This window comes from Trachemys scripta, chromosome 18, assembly GCF_013100865.1.
Source record: "Trachemys scripta elegans isolate TJP31775 chromosome 18, CAS_Tse_1.0, whole genome shotgun sequence".
In the NCBI taxonomy this organism is placed as follows: domain Eukaryota; kingdom Metazoa; phylum Chordata; order Testudines; family Emydidae; genus Trachemys; species Trachemys scripta.
The window spans coordinates 12707135-12727792 of record NC_048315.1 but is presented as its reverse complement, the minus strand read 5'-3'; the positions used below and the strand labels follow the sequence as shown (position 1 = coordinate 12727792).

Sequence of the window (20658 nt, the reverse complement as noted above, 5' to 3'; positions counted from 1 at the left end):
CCCTCTCCCGCCTCCACCGCGTGGCTGCAAACCAGCGGTTACAGTTCTGTAAAGGAACGAGCAAGCAGTCCCAACACTAACATTCCCCTACCTAATTCAAAGCAGGTCACCATGGGCGACATCACCCTGATGAGGATCTCTGACAGCGAGAGAGAGAGAATGCTCCGGGAAAGCCTCCAAAGACCAGGGCCGTATGCCGCCCTGCTGTGCAGAGCAATGATTCCCGAGTACTTGATAGTCTCGTGGCGCGGCAACGTGTCGTACTTCGGAGGACCCAATAAGGCCGCTCTCCCCAGGAACCTCATGCAACGGCTTTCCAATTACCTCCAGGAGAGCTTCATCGAGATGTCCCGGGAGGATTACTGCTCTATCCCTGCACATATAGACCGCATTTTACTCTAGCTGCAGTAGCAGGGACTAAACAGTAGAGCGGCTTGGGCAGGACAATCACGGAAAACCGGACATTGCTAGATTTTTTTTCAAAACTTGCACTGCCCATGACTGAACCGTTAAGTGCCTAGGGCAAAGTAATCATGAACAACCCATTCTTTTAATTGTTAATATTCCTGTTCTGTTAAAAATAAATGTTTAGATGTTTACAACACTTACTGGCTGATCCTTCCCCAGATTCTGTGTCCGGGGTAACGGCTGGGGACGCTTCGTAGGGGATCTCTGTAAGGGTGATGAAGAGATCCTGGCTGTCGGGGAAATCAGCGTTGTGAGCGCTGCCGACTGCCTCGTCCTCCTTATCTCCTTCCTCATCTTCCCCGTCCGCTAACATGTCCGAGGAACCGGCCGTGGACAATATCCCATCCTCAGAGTCCACGGTCAGTGGTGGGGTAGTGGTGGCGGCCGCACCGAGGATGGAATGCAGTGCCTCATAGAAACGGGATGTCTGGGGATGGGATCCGGAGCGTCCGTTTGCCTCTTTGGTCTTCTGGTAGCCTTGTCTCAGCTCCTTGATTTTCACGCGGCACTGCGTTGCATCCCGGCTGTATCCTCTCTCTGACATGTCTTTTGAGATCTTCTCATAGATCTTTGCATTCCGTTTCTTGGAGCGCAGCTCAGAAAGCACGGACTCATCGCCCCACACAGCGATGAGATCCAATACTTCCCGATCAGTCCATGCTGGGGCCCTCTTTCTATTCACAGACTGCACGGCCATCACTGCTGGAGAGCTCTGCATCGTTGCCAGTGCTGCTGTGATCGCCACGATGTCCAGACAGGAAATGAGATTCAAACTGGCCAGACAGGAAAAGGAATTCAAATTCAAATTTTCCCGGGGCTTTTCCTGTGTGGCTGGTCAGAGCATCCGAGCTCGTACTGCTGTCCAGAGCGTCAACAGAGTGGTGCACTGTGGGATAGCTCCCGGAGCTATTAGCGTCGATTTCCATCCACACCTAGCCTAATTCGACATGGCCATGTCGAATTTAGCACTACTCCCCTCGTCGGGGAGGAGTACAGAAGTCGAATTAAAGAGACCTCTATGTCGAACTAAATAGCATCGCAGTGTGGACGGGTGCAGGGTTAATTCGATGTAATGGCGCTAACTTCGACATAAACGCCTAGTGTAGACCAGGCCTTAGAGACTAACACATTTATTTCAGCATAAGCTTTCATGGGCTGCATCCGAAGAAGTGGGTTGTAGCCCACGAAAGCTTATGCTCAAATAAATTTGTTAGTCTCTAAGGTGCCACAAGTACTCCTGTTCTTTTTGTTACCTAGCAGAATTTTAGATGGGTTTGTTAGCTCAGGTGTTGGCTACACTTGCAAGTTAGAGCTCATTAAAATAGCTGCCACAAGTCTTTTCTTATTCCTCATAGTGGCCTTCCGGGATCAGTGGTCTGGTCTGATCTAAATTTCTCATTATTACTGCTGTGCTCAGTGATGTTGATGCATTTTCCAAAACACACTTGTTGGGCGTTTAGCGATCCCTGTGAATTTATTTTTCAGTCCTCTTAAAGAGAGAAAGAACAAAGCAGTAAAATACACTAAAACAATTTAAAACCTCTAGTTTTTAGTGCTTTCAGCCAGTTGGCTTGCTAACGGGCAGTTTCAAAGCCATGCAAATACCTAACTCACTGATACTGTCTGACATGAGCTGTAGCCATACTTGGGCCTCAGGAGCATTTGGATGAAATTCAAGGCTTGGAACAGAGAATTTAAAAGTAAAAAAGCTATAAGTTAACATCCCGGTAAATTATATAACTACCTAGTTGAGGTCTTATGCTTTAATTAGTTTGTTAGCAAATCCAGCAGTGTTGTATTTGGAAATATAAGGTCTAGCCTGCTTGCTTGCTGTGTTATTTCCTTTCTTATGCGTTTGTTGTTTATTATAATAGATAATAGATTTATAGCTTTGTATTAGAGGATTTTGGCAGTAACTCAAGGAACCTACAGGCCACATCCAGTATGAGCTAAAGCAGGTTAGCATACATATGTTTGTGACCTTTAGCATAGATGATGAGCTAAAGCAAGTTTGTGATCTTTGACATAGATAAGTGGCTTACCGATTGCCCTCTACACTTAATGGGTACGCCACAAAGAACATGGAAATAACAACGACCGGTTCAGGCCAGAAATGACACGTGAGAATGAGCTAATTGACATTAATACCTATGAATATACCAGCCTATAGAGTAAGCATACCCTATAGTATGTGGGTGAGGAAATTAAATGTGGACATAGGAGGTGGGTACATAGTGCTCAGGTGCTACAAAAGGGGCAAATCACCATATTTAGTTAGGTTTTAGGTTAGTTTTTCTTGGGGCTTTCTAGCTCTCTAGCTTCTCCTAAGTTTTTCATCTTCCACCCGAGAATTGAGGAACCTGGACATCGGACTCTTTTGGCATGCCATAGTCGAGGCTAGTCCTTTGCCTCTTACTACCAGGTTATCAAGGAAGGGTGTGAGTATGTTAACCTAGGAAGTTTTATAGCAAATGATATCACATGTACCTCTAAGACAGAACAGTATTATTTCCATTTTAATTCTGATTGATTACTTTTCCATTTGATTACTATTCCATTTATGTCAATAAAAGTCTTTTCTTGTGTTTTGTTCCCAGCATGAGTGTCCTTGTCATACATCCCGAGGGTCCTTGCAAGACTTTGTATAGCCTGATTCTGGGACAAGAGCCTTATTAAGTTCTGATCAGATCAATTGGCGAGCCTATAACCTTTATTAAAATAAACAATAATATTAATACCCTAAAATTAGGCAACAAGGGGAAGATACTGTGTGTCCCTCTAGATTTATTTTCCAGGCCTAGTCCTCTGTAGAAGGATCTGATATTTTTCAATGTGGTTGTTAATACGACTTCATTTAAAAGAGCAGGTATCAATCTTATGGTTTGTAATTGAGTTTAAATCGAAATTAACTATTCTCTCATTTTTTCTTGCCTGTATTATGTAATTTTTATTTTGGGAGAATCAATTTTTAGATATCAGGTGGACCTAAATATTTGAAAATATATTACAGTTAGGACCCATACATTGTCCTTTTAGTTTTTAAACCGACACATTCAAAGAAATTTGGATCTGAAAATCAGTAGCACTTTAAAATGTATTTCATCCTGATTTTACTGTTCCCTTGTCATTGACAAAAATTATAACAAAGCAAAACCCTTAAAATGTTTAAGGGTGGGCTGCGTGTTTTGTCATTGCTGTCTCCTCCAGAGTTTTCAGAATGAAAACATTTCTTGGAAGACAAAATGGTACCACTTAAGTAACAGCATAATTTTCTAGCTTCCTGAAAAATATCCATTGTACTTCCCACGCTTCAGTGCAATCATAATTGGGCGTATTATCTACAGAGCAATTCCTGTAACCTTGATTCCAGCCAGAGGCCTAGTGGGGAGTCTTGGCTGACTTAGGAAGATCGGATTTAACCCTATGTGTTTGAAGCATGTGATAAAATATAAAGTAATGGTAGCATATGCCACAATATGATTTTTCTTCTAGCAGCTAGAAAAATTATGTTCCTTAAGTATAAATGGGGGAGGAAATTCTGATTTTTAGCTCTGAATGGTGGATCTTGGCGCTGATAGGCTACTCTTCCCACTTGTGCAGATCTCCATCTTTGTTGCAAGAGGAGACTACGAGAGCTCAGGCCTGCTGTATAGCACTTGTACTAGATTTTTTTCCCATGAGAATGTGTAGAACTTGAAAAGGACAACCTAGAGAGTTTCACTACTTAAAATATCTATATTAATGTTAACATTTGATTACAAGGACTTGATTAAAAGAGCAAATGTACAAAATTCATTTGGGTTGCTATTGATCACAGTTGGTGCTCCCACCTTAATTTTCACCATAATACTTAATTATTTGTATTTGTTATTGTAGCATCCACAATATGACTTAAATCTGCAGAAGCATTGCAAGAGTGTGCTGTTAATTAGTTATCTTAGTTAGGGCATGCGCTGCCTAAACGAGGAATGCTATAGCAAGTTAAAGATGGGTTGACCTGAATTCCAAAGTTCCTGGCATTTTTCTGGTATAACTAACCATGAGTTCAACTCAGACCCTAAATTCTTTGCTGTGTATTCTTGTTCATGCAAAGGCTGCATTAATTGTGGGTTCATACTGAGACTGGCAACATTGGGCTCTTGGAAAGATTGTTTTTGATGGAGTTTATAATCAGGTTCTGCATGTGTATATGCTAGCAAGGAACCCTACGTACACTTGTAGGGCATGATCCTATGTGACTTGACATCTGTGAGAGTTTTTTGACATTGGCTTAGACGGGAGCAGATCAGTGTCTGAGCTCTTTGCTCTAATACAATACAGTGGCTGTTCAATCCCGGCTTATATAGTGAGTAGTGGGTAGCCTACCTATTGCTATTGTCATAGGGCATGGGTTCTTGTTCCGCCATGGCATACATTAATTTTTTTTCTCTCTCCCCTTCGCCTGCAGCAGCATGCAAGAGAAGAGGAGAGTTCTCCTTTGGGGAAAGGGAGGTCAGGGGCTTGCTGTTTATACAGAGGAAAGAGGAGCTTCCATGTTTCATCCCCTGTGGTATTCTCACAGCACACACTTAGGCTGGTTTACACCTAAATCTTAGGTCCACCCATCTTTGTCACTCAGACTGAAAAATGTTGCCCCCTGAGCACTATAGTTAGGTCAACCTATAGGTCAACCTATACGGACCTAGCTACCTCCTCTCGAAGAGGTGGATTACCTACATCAATGGAAAAACTCCTTCTGTCAATGTAGGAAGTGTTTACACTCCAGCAGCACAGCTGCAGTGTAGACATACCCTTAGAGTTCATCTGTGCAAACAGGAGAGGGAACTGCCAACGTGGACCTCCCAGGAAATAGATGCAGCTATATTTATTCCACTTATGTGCATGCTGATTATTTGTTAAACAAATCCCTACCTCTGGATATTTCCTAAACAAATAGTTATAAGACAACATGTTCTTGTTGTAGGTTGCTGAATGAAAAATAACTATGGGAATAAATATTCATACTAATATTAACAGACTCACACAGCCTAGTTTTATGATCAACCCAACCATTATCTCGAAATGATTTACCAGCAGAAGATAACCTACAATTCTGATGGTCAGAACAGTATTTAGGTCCATCAGTAAATAGATGACTAGTTACTGGTATTCAAATAGCTCCCTGGTAACTTTTCATAGTTTCCTTTGCGTCTCCAGTTGAAGCCCTGTATATTTTTTTCAAATGCATTGTTTGCAATCATAAATACCCAGTGTTTGAAAGACATTAAAACTCATGCCTGAGGCTTCTAATTTTTTTCAGTATAAATTAGTATTTGCAGTTTATAACCTGCTAGGACCTGTTCAGGCATCTTAGGATAAAAAAACATACAAACTGTTCATGTTGCTTTTTGATTTTTGTACCCTGCTGCTAACGCTTTTTTGATGCACTTAGTCATTTTTCTGCAAGGAAGCACTATGATCAAAGCTCAGTGAAATTGCCCAGATAAAACATTGTAATGACTTGCTACTTTCCTCTTGTAAATTATCCCCTCATTTTTCTGCACATAAATTTTGGAAACTGAGAAAAGTCTGTATGATTTCATCTTTTGTTGAAGCATTTCTCATTGAGATTATATTGTATTGCTGATAAGCCTTCTAAAAACCGACATTATCGGTTATTATGTTTTCTATTGATGACATTTAAGTCAAAACACCCTTTGAGAGATGACCTTGCTTTACACTCTTGGAACCTATATTCCTTGTCTCAAGGAATGATGAATATTTCTGCTTAACGATCACATTAGATGGTTCTAATTATGATGTACATTTGTCTATAGTTGTTTTTATTGTTGCCTGTTCTGCCAATAACACGGTATTGTTAACTGGAGATCTGTGTCTTTTAAAATTGTTCTAGAAGAATCTAGATAAATAAGACTGAAATTATAACATCTTTAATATTCAGGATGACATAGCTTTGGTTATGTGACCAATATTCAAGACATAATTGAGAAAAAACAAACAAAAACTATATGTGACCAATATTCAAGGCATAATTGGGAAAAAACAAACAAACAAATTATGATTATGTTCTCTGTAGTGAATAATTATTTAGTAAAAAGTGAGAAAAACCATATTAGGTTTTTCTTTTCCATAATGAATTATGGTACCTCTGGGAAGAAGTGATGAGGGATTTTTGTTTTTCCACAGAATTTTTTTCAAACAGCTGTATTTTTAAAATATCTTTATTATTTCCTGACAGGTACGAGGAGATGGAACCTATTGCTCTGCATTGTTTGGGGGAATAAATAATTCTAAATGTTACATATATCAATGTTAGTTGGAAAACCGACATGCTAAAGAGGGTTTGTCAAAACCCAATTTTCCCCATTAATAGAGTTTTTACTTGCAGAGCAAAAATGGTTTTCCAAAACAGCTTCTGCTTTCTGGTAATATTTTGATCCACCATTTTGTTTAGTTTTCATAAAATATATCCTCGCTCCATTCTGTTCAGTGCAGGCTACAACTTTGTTAGTGACTTCTTTTTGGCTAGATGCTATAAATTAGATTATTAAACCTTTGTATTTTTCAGAATTATATATTTGCAATGGAAACCTTGACATCTTGCTTACTCACCTGATCCCAGTTGTTATTTTTTCTGTATTAAGTTCCTTGCCCCTTTTATTATAACTTTACTTTCTAGAATAAAACTTGTTCAAAAGCTAAAAGATGCTTTAAATGCAACAGTGGCTACTAGCTCTCCCACCTCAAGGCAGGCATCCCATCCAAACTGGGGCTCAAACCGAGTTAAGAAACCATGTTGAAACGTGGGTTCATCATTTTAAACCAGCCCCTAAAATAACTGGATTGACCAATATGCATGCGGCCAGACCATGTTACAAATAATACATATATTTAAATGTTCTAACCTACGACCCTATGGCTAGCCAGTATTTTGTTAGAATTGGTTCTAGCTAAACATTTGTTTAAACACATTTTTCAAACTCATTTTGAAGTCGAGCGCAGAGAGGGTCAAAATCCAAGGACATCTGCTCCTTCCAGCCTGAAAAACAAGAACAAGAGCCATTGTTTAGGAATAAACATTTTTTTCCCTTTATTTAGTCAAGGTTTTTTTTCTTGATAGAGGTGATTGGGGTCACCTGGATGGACTGAGTAACATGCATCTTGCAACAATGGCAGGGGAGGGGAAAACAGAGCCTGAGTGTGTAGCGTGAGGAACTTGCAGTTAGACTATTGTCATTTAATATTAAAAATAATTTTAACTGGTATATAAAGCTTTTCTTTCTCAAAGTGCTTTACAAATATGAATCTCTACAACTGTTCTGTGAGGGAGGCAAATGTTATCCCCCTTTTACAGATCTGGAAGTTGTGGCTTGCCAAAGCCACATAGCAAGCTAAACTGAAAGCCAGGATTAGAACTTGGTATCGCCCATCTCTCAGTCCTGTGCTCAAACCACTGGATCATCCATACTGCTTCCCAGCTCTAGGAAAAATTCATCTTATATGATTACTCAGGTGAACCATGGCCTAATACAATGCCAGTCGAAGACACTGATTTAGCACCCTTTCCCCAAGCAAGCCAGGACATCTTTTTTATATGGGGTGGGGTGGTTTTTTTTGTTTTTGTTTTGCTTTTTTTATAATATTCTTTTACAAGTGTAGGTTTTTTCCTTCTGTGATTGTTTTTCCACTTTAATTGTACCATTAGAACATTTTATGCTGGTATCTTTAATCAGCATTCATTCTTACATGTCTGTGTCTTCAGCTGCACACAATAGTAATGAACTCCAACAGTAATAAACACTTTCTTTTAGACAGAAAGCAGCCAGCAATGTGACCTCAGCTCAGTTCTAAATCCAGCTACACTCTTAACAGACACTGTATTGTTGTAAACAAGCTTGGATTATTGGTAGAGAAATCTTCATAAATGGCTAATATGGAAAAACAGTGAAGGTATATTCAGAGTTCCCAGAGACTAGAAGCATATTGGATTCTTATCCTTGACTCTCCAAAACAAAGCAAAGCTAATGAGTACAGGAAATGAGTCTAATACTGACTCCTGCATGTCTTTTGTAAACCATCATTTTTTTCTTGTGCAATCAGTCCTACTTCTAGCCTAAAGAGGCTAAATGCTGTGCTGCAAAAAGGATTATTGATGGGAGGAAAAAACCTTGAACTAGTACTCCGACAGAAAAGAGAGAGAGAGTATGTAGTCTCTGCAGTGGACAAACTGGGTTAGATACATTGGGTTAGATTGTGGTAAACCCTGAATGGGAGGACATGGAGCAAAGAGCTTTCTCTTCTTCACTGCCGTGTAGACACTGCCAAGGAAGGACAGGCCTTTTGGACAGGCTAGGGACACTAGCTGATCCTTATTTCAAGGGAGATGGTATCTTTGTTTTTTCTTCAAATCTTCAAACACAAAGCATACAAAAGAACTCTTGCCAATTAGTCATTCTGTGCCTCAATTTTCCCATCTGTAAAATGGGGATTATGATCCTTATCTGTTTTGTAAAACATTATAAGATAGTGAAACAATAACAAGAATTTCTAAAAACACTTTGAAAACTCAGTTTATTTTAGTAAATATGTACCTTTCCTCTGAAGAACAAATCTTGGTAGTTGTACTTTAAGGGATGCATCCATGACCATGCTGTCATCTCAAGTGCTGAATTCAAATGTAGAGTTTTTTGTATTGTTAAATATAAAGTATTTCACAGGGGTATTATTATTAAAAACTGTATTGTGAATGTATTAAAGTTGAGACTTATTTTAGAACAGATTCCAGTGCTTTTATAAAAATGGTAACTGAACAGCTCGGGGAATTAGGTAAGATAAGATAGAGTCTTTCTCCTTTAGGACATTGTTTTTGGCCAGATTTGAAATGAAGCTCTTTGGAATTTCCTGTGAAATAAGGTAGTCGAGTTCTTAATGGGTATGCATCCACATCACAAAAATCACCACACATAATTATCACCATTGTTTCAGCCTCACCAGCATGGTTCAGATTTGAATGAGCCGTGTTCTCTCTCATAGGAATATTCTGTTCATAGAATCATGGACATCAGAGATGGTAAAGACCAGTCAGCTCATCCTGTCTTTGGTAATGTGGGATTTTTCCTTCAGGTCAGAGTAGAGACCTATTGGTGGAGCAGCCTGGAAAAGTTTGTACTACGGCTGCTTATGCTGTGTATGTTCTGTGGATAAACAGAGGGCTTCAGTCTCCAGGGCTGTCATTCAGGGTCCTTTCCTGAGTGTTAAATTCCCTCTTTTGTGCACCCACGCAAACCAGAGCAGCATATCACTTGTCACTGTTTTCTCATGTAAATGCCTTGGCTGTTGAATGGTTACTAGGGCGCATACATAAGTGATAAGGCATTTAAGTGTCTTAAATATTGTAAGGTGTTTGTCAGCCTTGGAAATCTGGTACTATGTCTGAGGACCATTTAAAACTGAAATGGTATCTGGTAGGGATGTAAATATCATTTTAAAAAGTACCTGTTTAAACTATTAAAATTATATCAGTTAATCGGTTAACTGGTTAACCGATTCGGGCCTCACAGTGCCTAGGATGGTGCGTCTCCCCTCCCTCTTTGCCCCGGAAAGACGGGGAAGGGCAGCTGCACTCATACTGGGGGTGATACAACAGGCCTAGCCAGGAGCGCCTGGGGCAGTTGAGGGGTCCCAGCACCCCCTCGCATTGTCAGTACCCAGGAAAAGGGAAAGAAGCCCCAGGTACCTAGTTTATCCCGATGCGGCCTCCACAGATGCTCCGTGCCACCCCAGCAGCAGCTTCCCTTCAATTATCAGCTGAAACCACAAGCACCGACCAGCGCGCCGTCCAGTGGCACAGGCAGAGGCCAGGGACTACTTTACTCCCCGACGGGGCCCACAGCCTCTGCCTGCCCCCCATGGCCTAAACATGCTCCCCCTGCCTGGCTGGCGACACTCTCCCCCCGCGAAAGCCCTGGACTGGCGCTTTGCTCGTCCTGCTTCCCTGCACTGCCAGGTGTTTCTTGGCCTAGCGAGTGGTATCCTTCCACCGGGGTCACCCCTCAGGTCAGCGGGGCTGAAGGGACTGTTTTTACCAACAAAGGGGTGTACAGGACCCTCCTCATCACTGGGCCAAAGACCCCATTGGGCTAGAGTGTTACTATCGACCCAGCCCCTTTAAGAGGGGGCTAGGCTCCCAGTGACCTCTTGTGATGCCCACCCCTTCCTGGTTGCCATAATCACCTCTTGCCGGTGTCCCAAAAATGGCATCTCTGCCCCGGCATCCAGCAAGGACTTCTACCAACTGATCGTAACCTGGAAGGAGGTGGGTGAACAAGGGAGGGTTAACGGTAAGACTAATACTTATCGGTCAACCATTTAATCATTTCATATTTTACATCCCTAGTATCTGGAGGGTATAGGCATGCAGAGAATGACCAGATGGTTGCAAGGGCCCAGACATCTGAGCACAGTTCTGTGCATTTTGGCATCTCTTTCCTCTTGAAGAATGTGAGGTTTCCTCTTTCTTGAAACCTCCTCCAGTTCTGAGAAACTGATGAGAAGCTATTTGGAGTTGCTATAAATATACATTTATATGTTCTTTGGAATTCTATTAAATAACCTGGAAAGAAGCTTTAGTCCTTTTAAAATGGGAGCTTACTACTAGATGGCAAACTAGTAAAACCATAAATATTAACGGATTCTTTTTTTTATTCTAATTTACTCATTAATAATAACAACAACAATAAAGAAATATTGGGCAAATACAGATTGCAATAAAGAAAGGAGATTCCTCTAATTTTAAAATAGTTCTTGAACAAATACTTTTATTCAAAAGGGGGGTTTTAAAATTGTATTTTAACTCCCTTTTTCATTGTATCTAAACTTACTAAATTACAATTATTGACGTTTTATTATAAGCTGTCTTTATTACTGCTGCAGATTCCCTCACCAGTCGTACCAGTTCTATCTCTAGCAGTGTGATATAGCTGTGTGAGTGTCCCCTAAACCATTAAGGCCTGCTGAGATCACTGCTACTTGGATATCATGACCTGGTCAATAGGACCAGAATGTTAAAATGTAGCTTTTGAGAGCTGGCATATGACAGTACCTTGGGGCTTAGCTGTTGGGGAGGATACATATTTCACTAGGATGTAAAATAAATACTGAAATATGTTTTCTTCCATTCTTTCCACTTTAGCAATAAAGCTCTTAAAGGGGAAAACAATTGTAATATTTTTTTAATTTGTAGATTAATGAGTAGAGTTATTATGCAGAGTGAATCCAAGGTATAGTTAGGCTTTATGGGTGTATGCTCTATTGAAGTCAACAAGGAGTCCGGTGACACCTTAAAGACTGACAGATTTATTTGGACATAAGCTTTCGTGGGTAAAAACCCACTTCTTCAGATGCATCGAGTGAAAATTACAGATGCAGGCATTATATAATGACACCGGACTCCTTATTGTTTTTGTGGATACAGACTAACACAGCTACCCCCTGATACTTGTCTATTGAAGTCAGTGGGAGTTTGCCATTGACTTCAATAGAGGCAGAATTTAACCCTCTATTTGATGTGTGTGCTTAAATATAAACGTTAGATTAATTTTATTTTTTTCCTTGTATGTAGAGAAGGATGCAGAGTAGCAGCCGTGTTAGTCTGTATCCGCAAAAAGAACAGGAGTACTTGTGGCACCTTAGAGACTAACAAATTTATTAGAGCATAAGCTTTCGTGGACTACAGCCCACTTCTTCGGATGCATCCGAGGTGCCACAAGTACTCCTGTTCTTTTTGTAGAGAAGGATGGAAATTGAATAATTTAAAATGTAACTATAACACTAAATATATACTTAAAATCAAAACAAAACAAATTTAACACAACACCGAAGGAATCCTGGACTTGTGGTCAGAATACCTAGATTCTCCTGGGAGTCAGAATACATGAATTCTCTTTCTGTTTCTGTCATGGACTTCATGTGTGATCTTGAATAAGTCACTTAGCCTTTTTACCTTTCAGTTTTCTGAAAGGTTTAGAAGGAGAATGCTTGTGATGCTTTTTGATTGAAAGTGACCCTTTGTATCATTGCTGCTACCACTGTTATACAATTGCCACAACTCTTCTACAAAGTATATCATGTAAGGTGTCAATGGAAAAGTTACCATCTATATAATACGATTATCGTAGTTAAATCCCTGTATCAGCTTGGGCTGTAGTCCACGAAAGCTTATGCTCTAATAAATTTGTTAGTCTCTAAGGTGCCACAAGTACTCCTGTTCTTTTTGTATCATCTTTGTATCTAAAGTTATGAATATTGGCTATGTATTTGTATCTCAAATGTGTTTGTTCCTGAGTGACACCTCACAAATAGATTTACATCAAGGCTAGACTGCTATGTGTTGATGGCCCATTAAGGACACTTCACTCTAACGGGCCATAAAAGAAACTTATCCCACCCAGATAGCTGTCCCCAAGGATGCCTCAGGACCGAGGGGCCAGTGGGCAACCCCGGTGATCCAGCCAGCTATGTAAGGACATGTGACCCTGGACTCCATCTTTGACCAGTCACTTTCCACAAACCGGGGCTGTGGGCTTTGATTGGAACAGTATAGTAAAATTCCAAGCACATGGCAGAGGATATAAAAAGACACCTGAGACATCTCCTTTTTATCTTCATTTCCTGTTTCATTTCTGTGGACTGGATTTTTAACAAGGAAGCTCTAAACAAGGACTGATGACCCCCAATCTATTTGGGCGATTCTAGAGAGATTTTTGCAAGCTAGCAGTTCATTCCATCACTGCTATGATCCTGATCTATGAACACTGAAAGTCACCTGTATGTATATGATCTATTAACCATTCAATAACTCTTCTTTTAGATTATTAAACTTTTAGTTTTTAGCTACTAAAGGGTTGGCATCAGCATGATTATTGGGTAAGATCTGATTTTATATTGACCTGGCTAAGTGGCTGATCCCTTGGGCTTGGAAGAATCCTATATCTGATGAAATTTGGCTTTCAGTAGCCACTCATCATAAAGTTCAGTGTCTTGGTGGTGCTTTCCTACCTCTCATGCATGTTGAGGCTTAATTTCACTGATGTTTGTAAAGTGTTTTAAAATCCTCAGGTGGAAGGTGCTGTAGGAGTGCAAAGTATTATTAATAAATAATTATTTGAGCCAGAGACAAAACATGGAAAATTCCAGCTCGAAAGATGAATGCTTCAGTAAGTTGTGCATGTGTGGAAACAAGGGATTGTAATGGAAACTGCTTTGCCACCTTGGTCTGCTAAATTACCAGTTTGGGTAGATAGCCAAAGAATAGATATCTACAGAATTATCATGACAATCAAGGTCAGAGACCTTGCGTCAACTCTAGTGAAAATGATCTCTGTAAATAACTCTGTTATTAGGGAAGGGTTTGCATCTGACCATTCATTTGTTCAGAATCCTATATAATTTTTTATTTTCTTTTCAACAGAGCAGAAAAGCTACAGTTGCTTAACCACAGGCCAATGACTGCAGTTGAGATACAGCTGGTAAGTTACAGTTCTCCTAACTGCTTAAAATCCATCTATTAATGCAACTTTAATCTTGAAGATCAATTGAATAATCGTTTGCTCATGGTCACTGACTGATAGGACTTCTGTACACATCTTTATAGTCACGTTTTCTGATTATTTGTTTTCTTTCCTCTCTGCTTCCCCTATGAGACCTCTTTATAAGACTTGCCCCTCTTCCTCTCAGAACCCACAGCAGGGGCAACTCTTCACTCTCATGTTTGTGTCAGTGTTTCAGTTAGAGTGACCAGACAGCAAGCGTGAAAAATCGGGATGGGGGTGGGAGGTACTAGGAGCCTATATAAGAAAAAGACCCAAAAATCGGGACTGTCCCTATAAAAAATACATTTACCTAGGGGCTTCTTCTGTTGCTTTGTAAAGTCAAATACTTTGGAATATGAATTTTGATTTAGGAAGCTACTGTGGTATATTCCTTTTCATTATTTTTCTAAGGTACAGGGAAGGCAAAAATTTGGGAGAGAACAATAGTTAACAATGACTGCCGCTGTGCCTTTGAAGTGACTGTGTAGCATGAGAACTGTACACTGGGAAGCTTTCAGTTGGAAGTCATCCATTATCAATCTGCTGGAACATAACGTTTGGATAAAGGAATATTACAGATAAAAAGGGATAGATCGGTTAAATATTCTCCAGAGCATCGTGTAAAGAACACAAATGCTGTATTAATAAGGAGATTATTATAACAAGGCTGTTCTTCTAATAAGGCTGTCTTGCATGGAGAACATCTGTTGACAATCTTACCCTGAGACTTGATTGTGTAATAGCAAGATTGTATTCTGTTGCAAAAGGATAAGGGTTAGAAGTGGATGCTAGTAGGATTGCATCCTATATTTCTCACAACCCTTGTCAGCAAAGAACTAGAATTTCTAGCAGTAAAAACAGCTGATAGGAGGAACAGTCCCTAGGAACTGCTATTGTCAAGTTTATCTATGAGTTAATTCCACTTTCTGCAGCTGCAGACAAGAGCATGAAGGCTTCACTCGTTTTGTTAGGCAGCTTTTCAGAAGTGAAGAAGTAGAGCCTTCAAATGTTTTAGAGTTTCTCTGTCTTTCTATTAGCTTCCTGCATTGCACTTACAATTCATTAGGTTTCAGCATAGTTCATATTCTGTCTTCTCTTCTTAAAATATACTCATCTTATTGTCACTTTCAAGACATCCTTTGTATTTGACTGCTCCCTCAGTCACTAATTATCTTGTCTGTCCACATCACATAGAGTGTATCTGTTTATGCTCCAATATCCAGCTGTTAGTTTCAGCTTCCAATCCATGAGGGAGGTGTAAGCAAAATATGACTTTTGAGTTGGAGTAAAGGGACTGCATTGGTACATCATTTGTACCTCAACCCTTTCAAGGTTTAGCAATATAAAAGTTAAAATTGCTCTATTAAAACGGATGGGTTGCGGCAATAAAACAAGTTTAAATGCGAATTCACCAATTTTGGTATGTAACCATTCTCTAAGTAACCCAAAGCAACCTGTTATATAATTAGAAATTACTCTTCGGAGGTAATGTAATGTTACAGTTGGCAACTAATCTTGAGTTTATCCCCAAACTAGACAATAGAGTGAATTAGTGATGTACCTGTGCAAGTTTCTCCAACATCACAATAGGTTTAAGATGAGTGGATTGCTCATATATACACATGGCATTGTGTCAAATTAAGTCAGCAGAAAATTTAAACTACATAGATCCTTTATTAAACTAGTCAATCTTTGTGGAGTAACAAATATCAGGCTGTCACAGTACATTTTTGGGAAGGTTGCCTTTGGGATCTGTGTAATGAATGGCTGTTTACTGTTAACAAGAGTTAGTGTTACAGCATCCTCAAGCAAGTAGAACCTCCATGTATTTATAAGGAATTTAATACATACAAACAGAAGCCACTGGGAGTTTTGTCATTGACTTCAGGAGGACAAGGACTGTCTATACACAAGTCTCCATGAAAGCAAGTCTGTTAGCTGGAGTAGAGGATTTGAAAGGCAAAATCTATAGGTAAATTAATATGAACTCTAAAATGATCTTGATTGCACTGTGAACTTTTTTTTTTCTTAAAAGCTTTGACTCATCCCTGGATACAGATCTGAAGCAATTGATATTGAACATTTTAAACCATAAGTTTCACAAAAAGCAGGTGAATTAATTCAATTTTTAAAAGAGACACCTTCTGGAACGAATTACAAAACAAGCCACGTCCTCAAAAGAGTGTGTGTGTCTGTGTAATTCCCCCAATTTATTTTGAGTAATTTATGTAAAAGGATATTTAATACTATTTGTTTCCTTTTTGGCTTCAAGTCTTTTTATTCTCTCCTGTATAATTCCTGCCCTGTAATAGTGCACAAAATATAAATCAGGGTAACTATATTTAATCTAAAAGGCATCTTTCTGTGGTGAGGTATCTTTTTTTTGTTTTAATTCAGGTCTTTTTTTGTTTGTCCTCCTCTTGCATAAATCATTCCACTTTGTTTATAGTTGCCTTCTCCAGACTCTGTGCTGAGATAGTTTTTAAAGGATAACAACAAAAGCAGCATGAAATTCTAATCCTTATCCCACTGGATAAAACATTGTATGCAGTACAGCTGTCTTGACCTCTAGCTTTAATCTCAAACATATGTTGTTCATGGCTCAGTGACTCACACAGAGAAAGAAAGAAAGAAAGACAGTGATGTTGATCTAACCATGACATGGGTTCCAACTTTATGTAATGCTTAACAATGATGTGTTAGAAGATTGAGGAGCTTCTCTTTAAAGAACAGATTGCTCAACATCTGTCTCTCATTGGAGCAGTAGGTGTTAATTTTACATATTTTAAAACTAGACTTCCACACCTGGGAGTTCACTGCCTCATGGGATCCACTCCATGCAACCAAACTGGCAGATTGCCATTTATTGTTGACCAGAGAATAACAACACCTATTCCTCTGGAAGATGCAAAAGGCTGGAAGGTTTAAACATTTCGTGTTTAATTTCAAACAATGCACATTGCGTACTTGTTTACTTTCCTATCACAAGGAGATGAATCCAGCCATTCAGCCTTTTGCTGTATTTCTTTTTCTTATGGTCTGTCTTCTTAGTATGTTTGTGCTGAACATCTTGGAATTACTCTACATTTGAGGAAACTGCAGGTATTTGCTTGCTTAAAGTGTCTCCTACATTGGAACAAAAGTATATTGTGATTGTAGCTCTGAGAAGTACCAAAATGCACCTTTCTCTTTTTTGTTATTGATTTTTGCATTTAATACGGTCTTGAAACTATTATCTACAGAAAAACAATAGTGTGCAACCCACAGATTGTTCTCTTCATACATCAAATATTGTTCACCAGTGCAGGGTATTTTAAAGTTTTTTGTATTGTTTATTCCCCAGCATTTGCAATATATATTTGTGGCCCAAATGCCTAAGGAAACAGCCCTTTTTCAGCTGAAAAATATTTTACTCCAATCATATTACAGAATAGTGCTCACTTACAATATCTTTTCTCCTGACTCCTGCATTGAACCTATCATAGTGACCATTGCTGAGTGGAAGGAGAAAAAACTCTTGACTGTTGCTCCTAGTATTAACATATCCCATTGGAATGTAATAATTGAATTGAAGTATTTGTCTGTGTCAAATGAGAAGCATGATTGACTGCAGCATGGCAATAAATTTGATCTTGTTCGCCACACAATTGCATTTTCCTGAAATAAAAAACATATATGAATATATGTATTCAAATGCAAATATATATAAATGCAACTCATATGCTACAGCATCTGCTACAGAGAAATTTTACAATGATTTAGGGTAGCAAAAAGGTGAGTGCTGAAATGCAGCAGCATCTTTGGAATTATTTATTAGAACCAGTAGCATGGACACTATGATTTATTGCATTTCTTCCACTTTGATTTTAATAAGGTTCTTACTCTGAGCCTTGAGAGAGACACATGCCGGTCTGGTTGTATTGGAGAGTGTTTTTTAACATGTACTTCTGTTATTGTAATGCCAGGTGCCTTCCACTAGTCACATGAGGCTTTTTTAAAGCCCACCCGTATCTCCAAACATAGTATAAACAAGGAGACCATAATAAACATTAAAAATGTCAGTGCAATTGAAATGTTGGCTGACTATGCCATACAGTCTCCACATGGCATCATTTGCTGAGGTAATCTATCTCCATTTGGATTGTGTGGTCCTGCCAATAAATACACTATATATAATTCATTGACAAAAAAAATGTATTTTATTTTCCGCTAGCTTAAAGTTTTGCATGACCTTCTGCTTAGAGTTTGTTGCTTTTACAACTTTAGCCAGTTGCAGGATAGAGGTTAGCAGGACTGCTTTATAATCCATAAGTGATTTGGTATTTGTTCCTTTGTGAAAGTTTAGTTATAAATGTTAGTACTTCAAAGGTTTGTTTCTTTCCCTCCTTCTGTGCTTTTTCCTTCTATATTATTTTTTCTGTGAGGTTAGTGTTTCCTCAGTAATCAGGGAGCATGTTGTCTTATAATTGTAAATCAGGAGCCTGTGTGCAAATCAGAAGTGTGCTAAAGTCTGGTGCACTTAGAACGAGCCACTGAATCTCCTTCTGTTTCCCTGGTTTGATGTTTTTATTTGACTCATTTCCACTTGTCTCTTTATCTGTATCTCGTTCGTGTTTAATCTTTTGCATGTCTCCTTTATCTTGTTACTTTGCTGTTTTCTAACTGCATAAAACATTTCATGTCATTACACTTGCTGTTTCTTTTTTTTGGAGGGGGGAAGGAAATCTAATTTTCTAGTTTATTCTTTTGATCCTTGAGCTCTCTGGTTATACTTTACCTCTGCAGAAACATAGACCTCAATAGCACGCGCTCAGTCCATCCCAAACACAAAGACTTTATCCCATTCCAATATATATGTACTTCTAAAGAAGAATGAGGGTGTATGCTTAAGTCACTGTTTGGAATCAATCTATCCTGCAAGATTTCCTTATTCAAGTATTACTATTAATGTTAGCATGACTATTCACATGAGAGATTAAACACTACAGTTTACCAAATGCAGCCACATTCTGGACAATTAATGCACTATCATAAGCACTGAGAATGAATCATTCAGTCTTAACTAGCTTTGACTCTCTAAGAGGCAACAGGTCTGTCTTTGTTGTATGTTTGCACAGTGCCTAGCACAGTAGGGCTCTGGCGCTACAATAATACTTACTAATTGATAATGTAACACTATAATCTGGTGCAAAACCAGGTAGACTACATTCTCTCTCTCTCTCTCTCTCTCTCTCTCTTTCTCTTTCTCTCCAGCACTGTTAGTAATAGGGTGACAGGTGAGTTGTTTGAATTCAAGCCTTTTCAGTTGCTTTATCAAGGAAAAGTAAATTGAAAAAAGTTTTGAGGATCTTAATTTTGGATTTAGGTGCCTAAAATCCCCTTGTGGATCTAGCTTACTGTGTCAACAGATATGAACGACCCCCAAAATATCATTTATAATTTCCATGGAAATTTTACTTCAGGAAAAAAAAATTAGAAGTATGACAGTCTGGAAGTGACTAGTTAAGAGACGCGGCCATTTTCTTCCTGCCATATATTTCTCCAAACTTGCTATCAACCCATGCAAGTTACACCCTGCCACGTTGCCTGTACTATATCCCCTTTTGTGGTGTTCTAAAGTAATAATATGTTGTTGGATGTATACAGGAGAATTAATATACTGTTCACTTTTTTAGAGCTAACTGTTTCAAAATTAAGTACTTAGGGTGCCTTAGCATATGGCAGAGCTCCCTATGTTTTCTGCTAGTGCACTGTGTTGAATGACTAGTAAAATGTTTTTATGAATAAAAGGAAAAACCGTAAAGGTGGGATCTTGCAAAGCATTCAGTGTTGGCCTAACTGTTCCCATTGAAGCATGGCAAAGATTCCCATTGATTTCAGTCGGAGCAGAGGACAGTGCTGAGCACTCTTAAAAATCCCACCCTAAATGTTCATATTTCTACATTTAAAAATAACAAACAAAACCTAAAAGGCATTCCTTTCCTCAGCAGGCTAACCGGAAAAAAAAAAGGAAATTTGGAATCTTTATACCAAAGACAATGTTTGCAAAAGCACCCAAGTTCCTTTTTCAAAAATGATCTAAGCGCTTAAAGCCTGTTTATTTTAGGCTCCTAGGTTCCTAAATCACTCAGGCACTTTTGGACAATGTTATGCCAAGTCATGTTAGAGAGGTCCTGAGCCCAAAGTCTTAGAAAAATGTCCAAGAGAGAACTTCTGCCAAATGTTCATAACACTATAACTTTAAAACTGGCTCATTTTTACACTTTTACTTTAAAAATACCAATGTACCTTGGGATGACATATGGAAAGTGACATTTTAGAAAAATAAGTTTCTTTTTGGAGAAGATGGGGTCTTACAAATCTGGCTTATAGTGGAGAGCTAGTTCCGATCATAACTATGGAGCAACTTTCAGAGTAGCAGCCGTGTTAGTCTGTATCCGCAAAAAGAAGAACAGGAGTACTTGTGGCACCTCTGCAGTACATTTTTATCAAAAGGATTCAGCTTTTTACAAGCAAGTTTGCATATCAGACAATGTGTAATGTCCAGTTAATGCAGCATCTCCTAACTGTGTAAATCTTCGCTCTGGAGGTGAGGGAGGAA

The 20658-nt window shown here is 39.1% G+C and overlaps 1 protein-coding gene across 3 annotated transcripts in view; it reads left to right on the top strand.

The window, feature by feature from the left end:
- CRCP (CGRP receptor component) overlaps positions 1–20658 on the top strand; it is a 45287-nt gene that overhangs the window by 23224 nt on the left and 1405 nt on the right. For all 3 annotated transcript variants that reach the window (XM_034752609.1, XM_034752608.1, XM_034752607.1), the window contains one exon: positions 13937–13994. In XM_034752609.1, coding sequence (XP_034608500.1) covers positions 13937–13994 — 58 coding nt within the window. The remainder of the gene's footprint in view (positions 1–13936; positions 13995–20658) is intronic.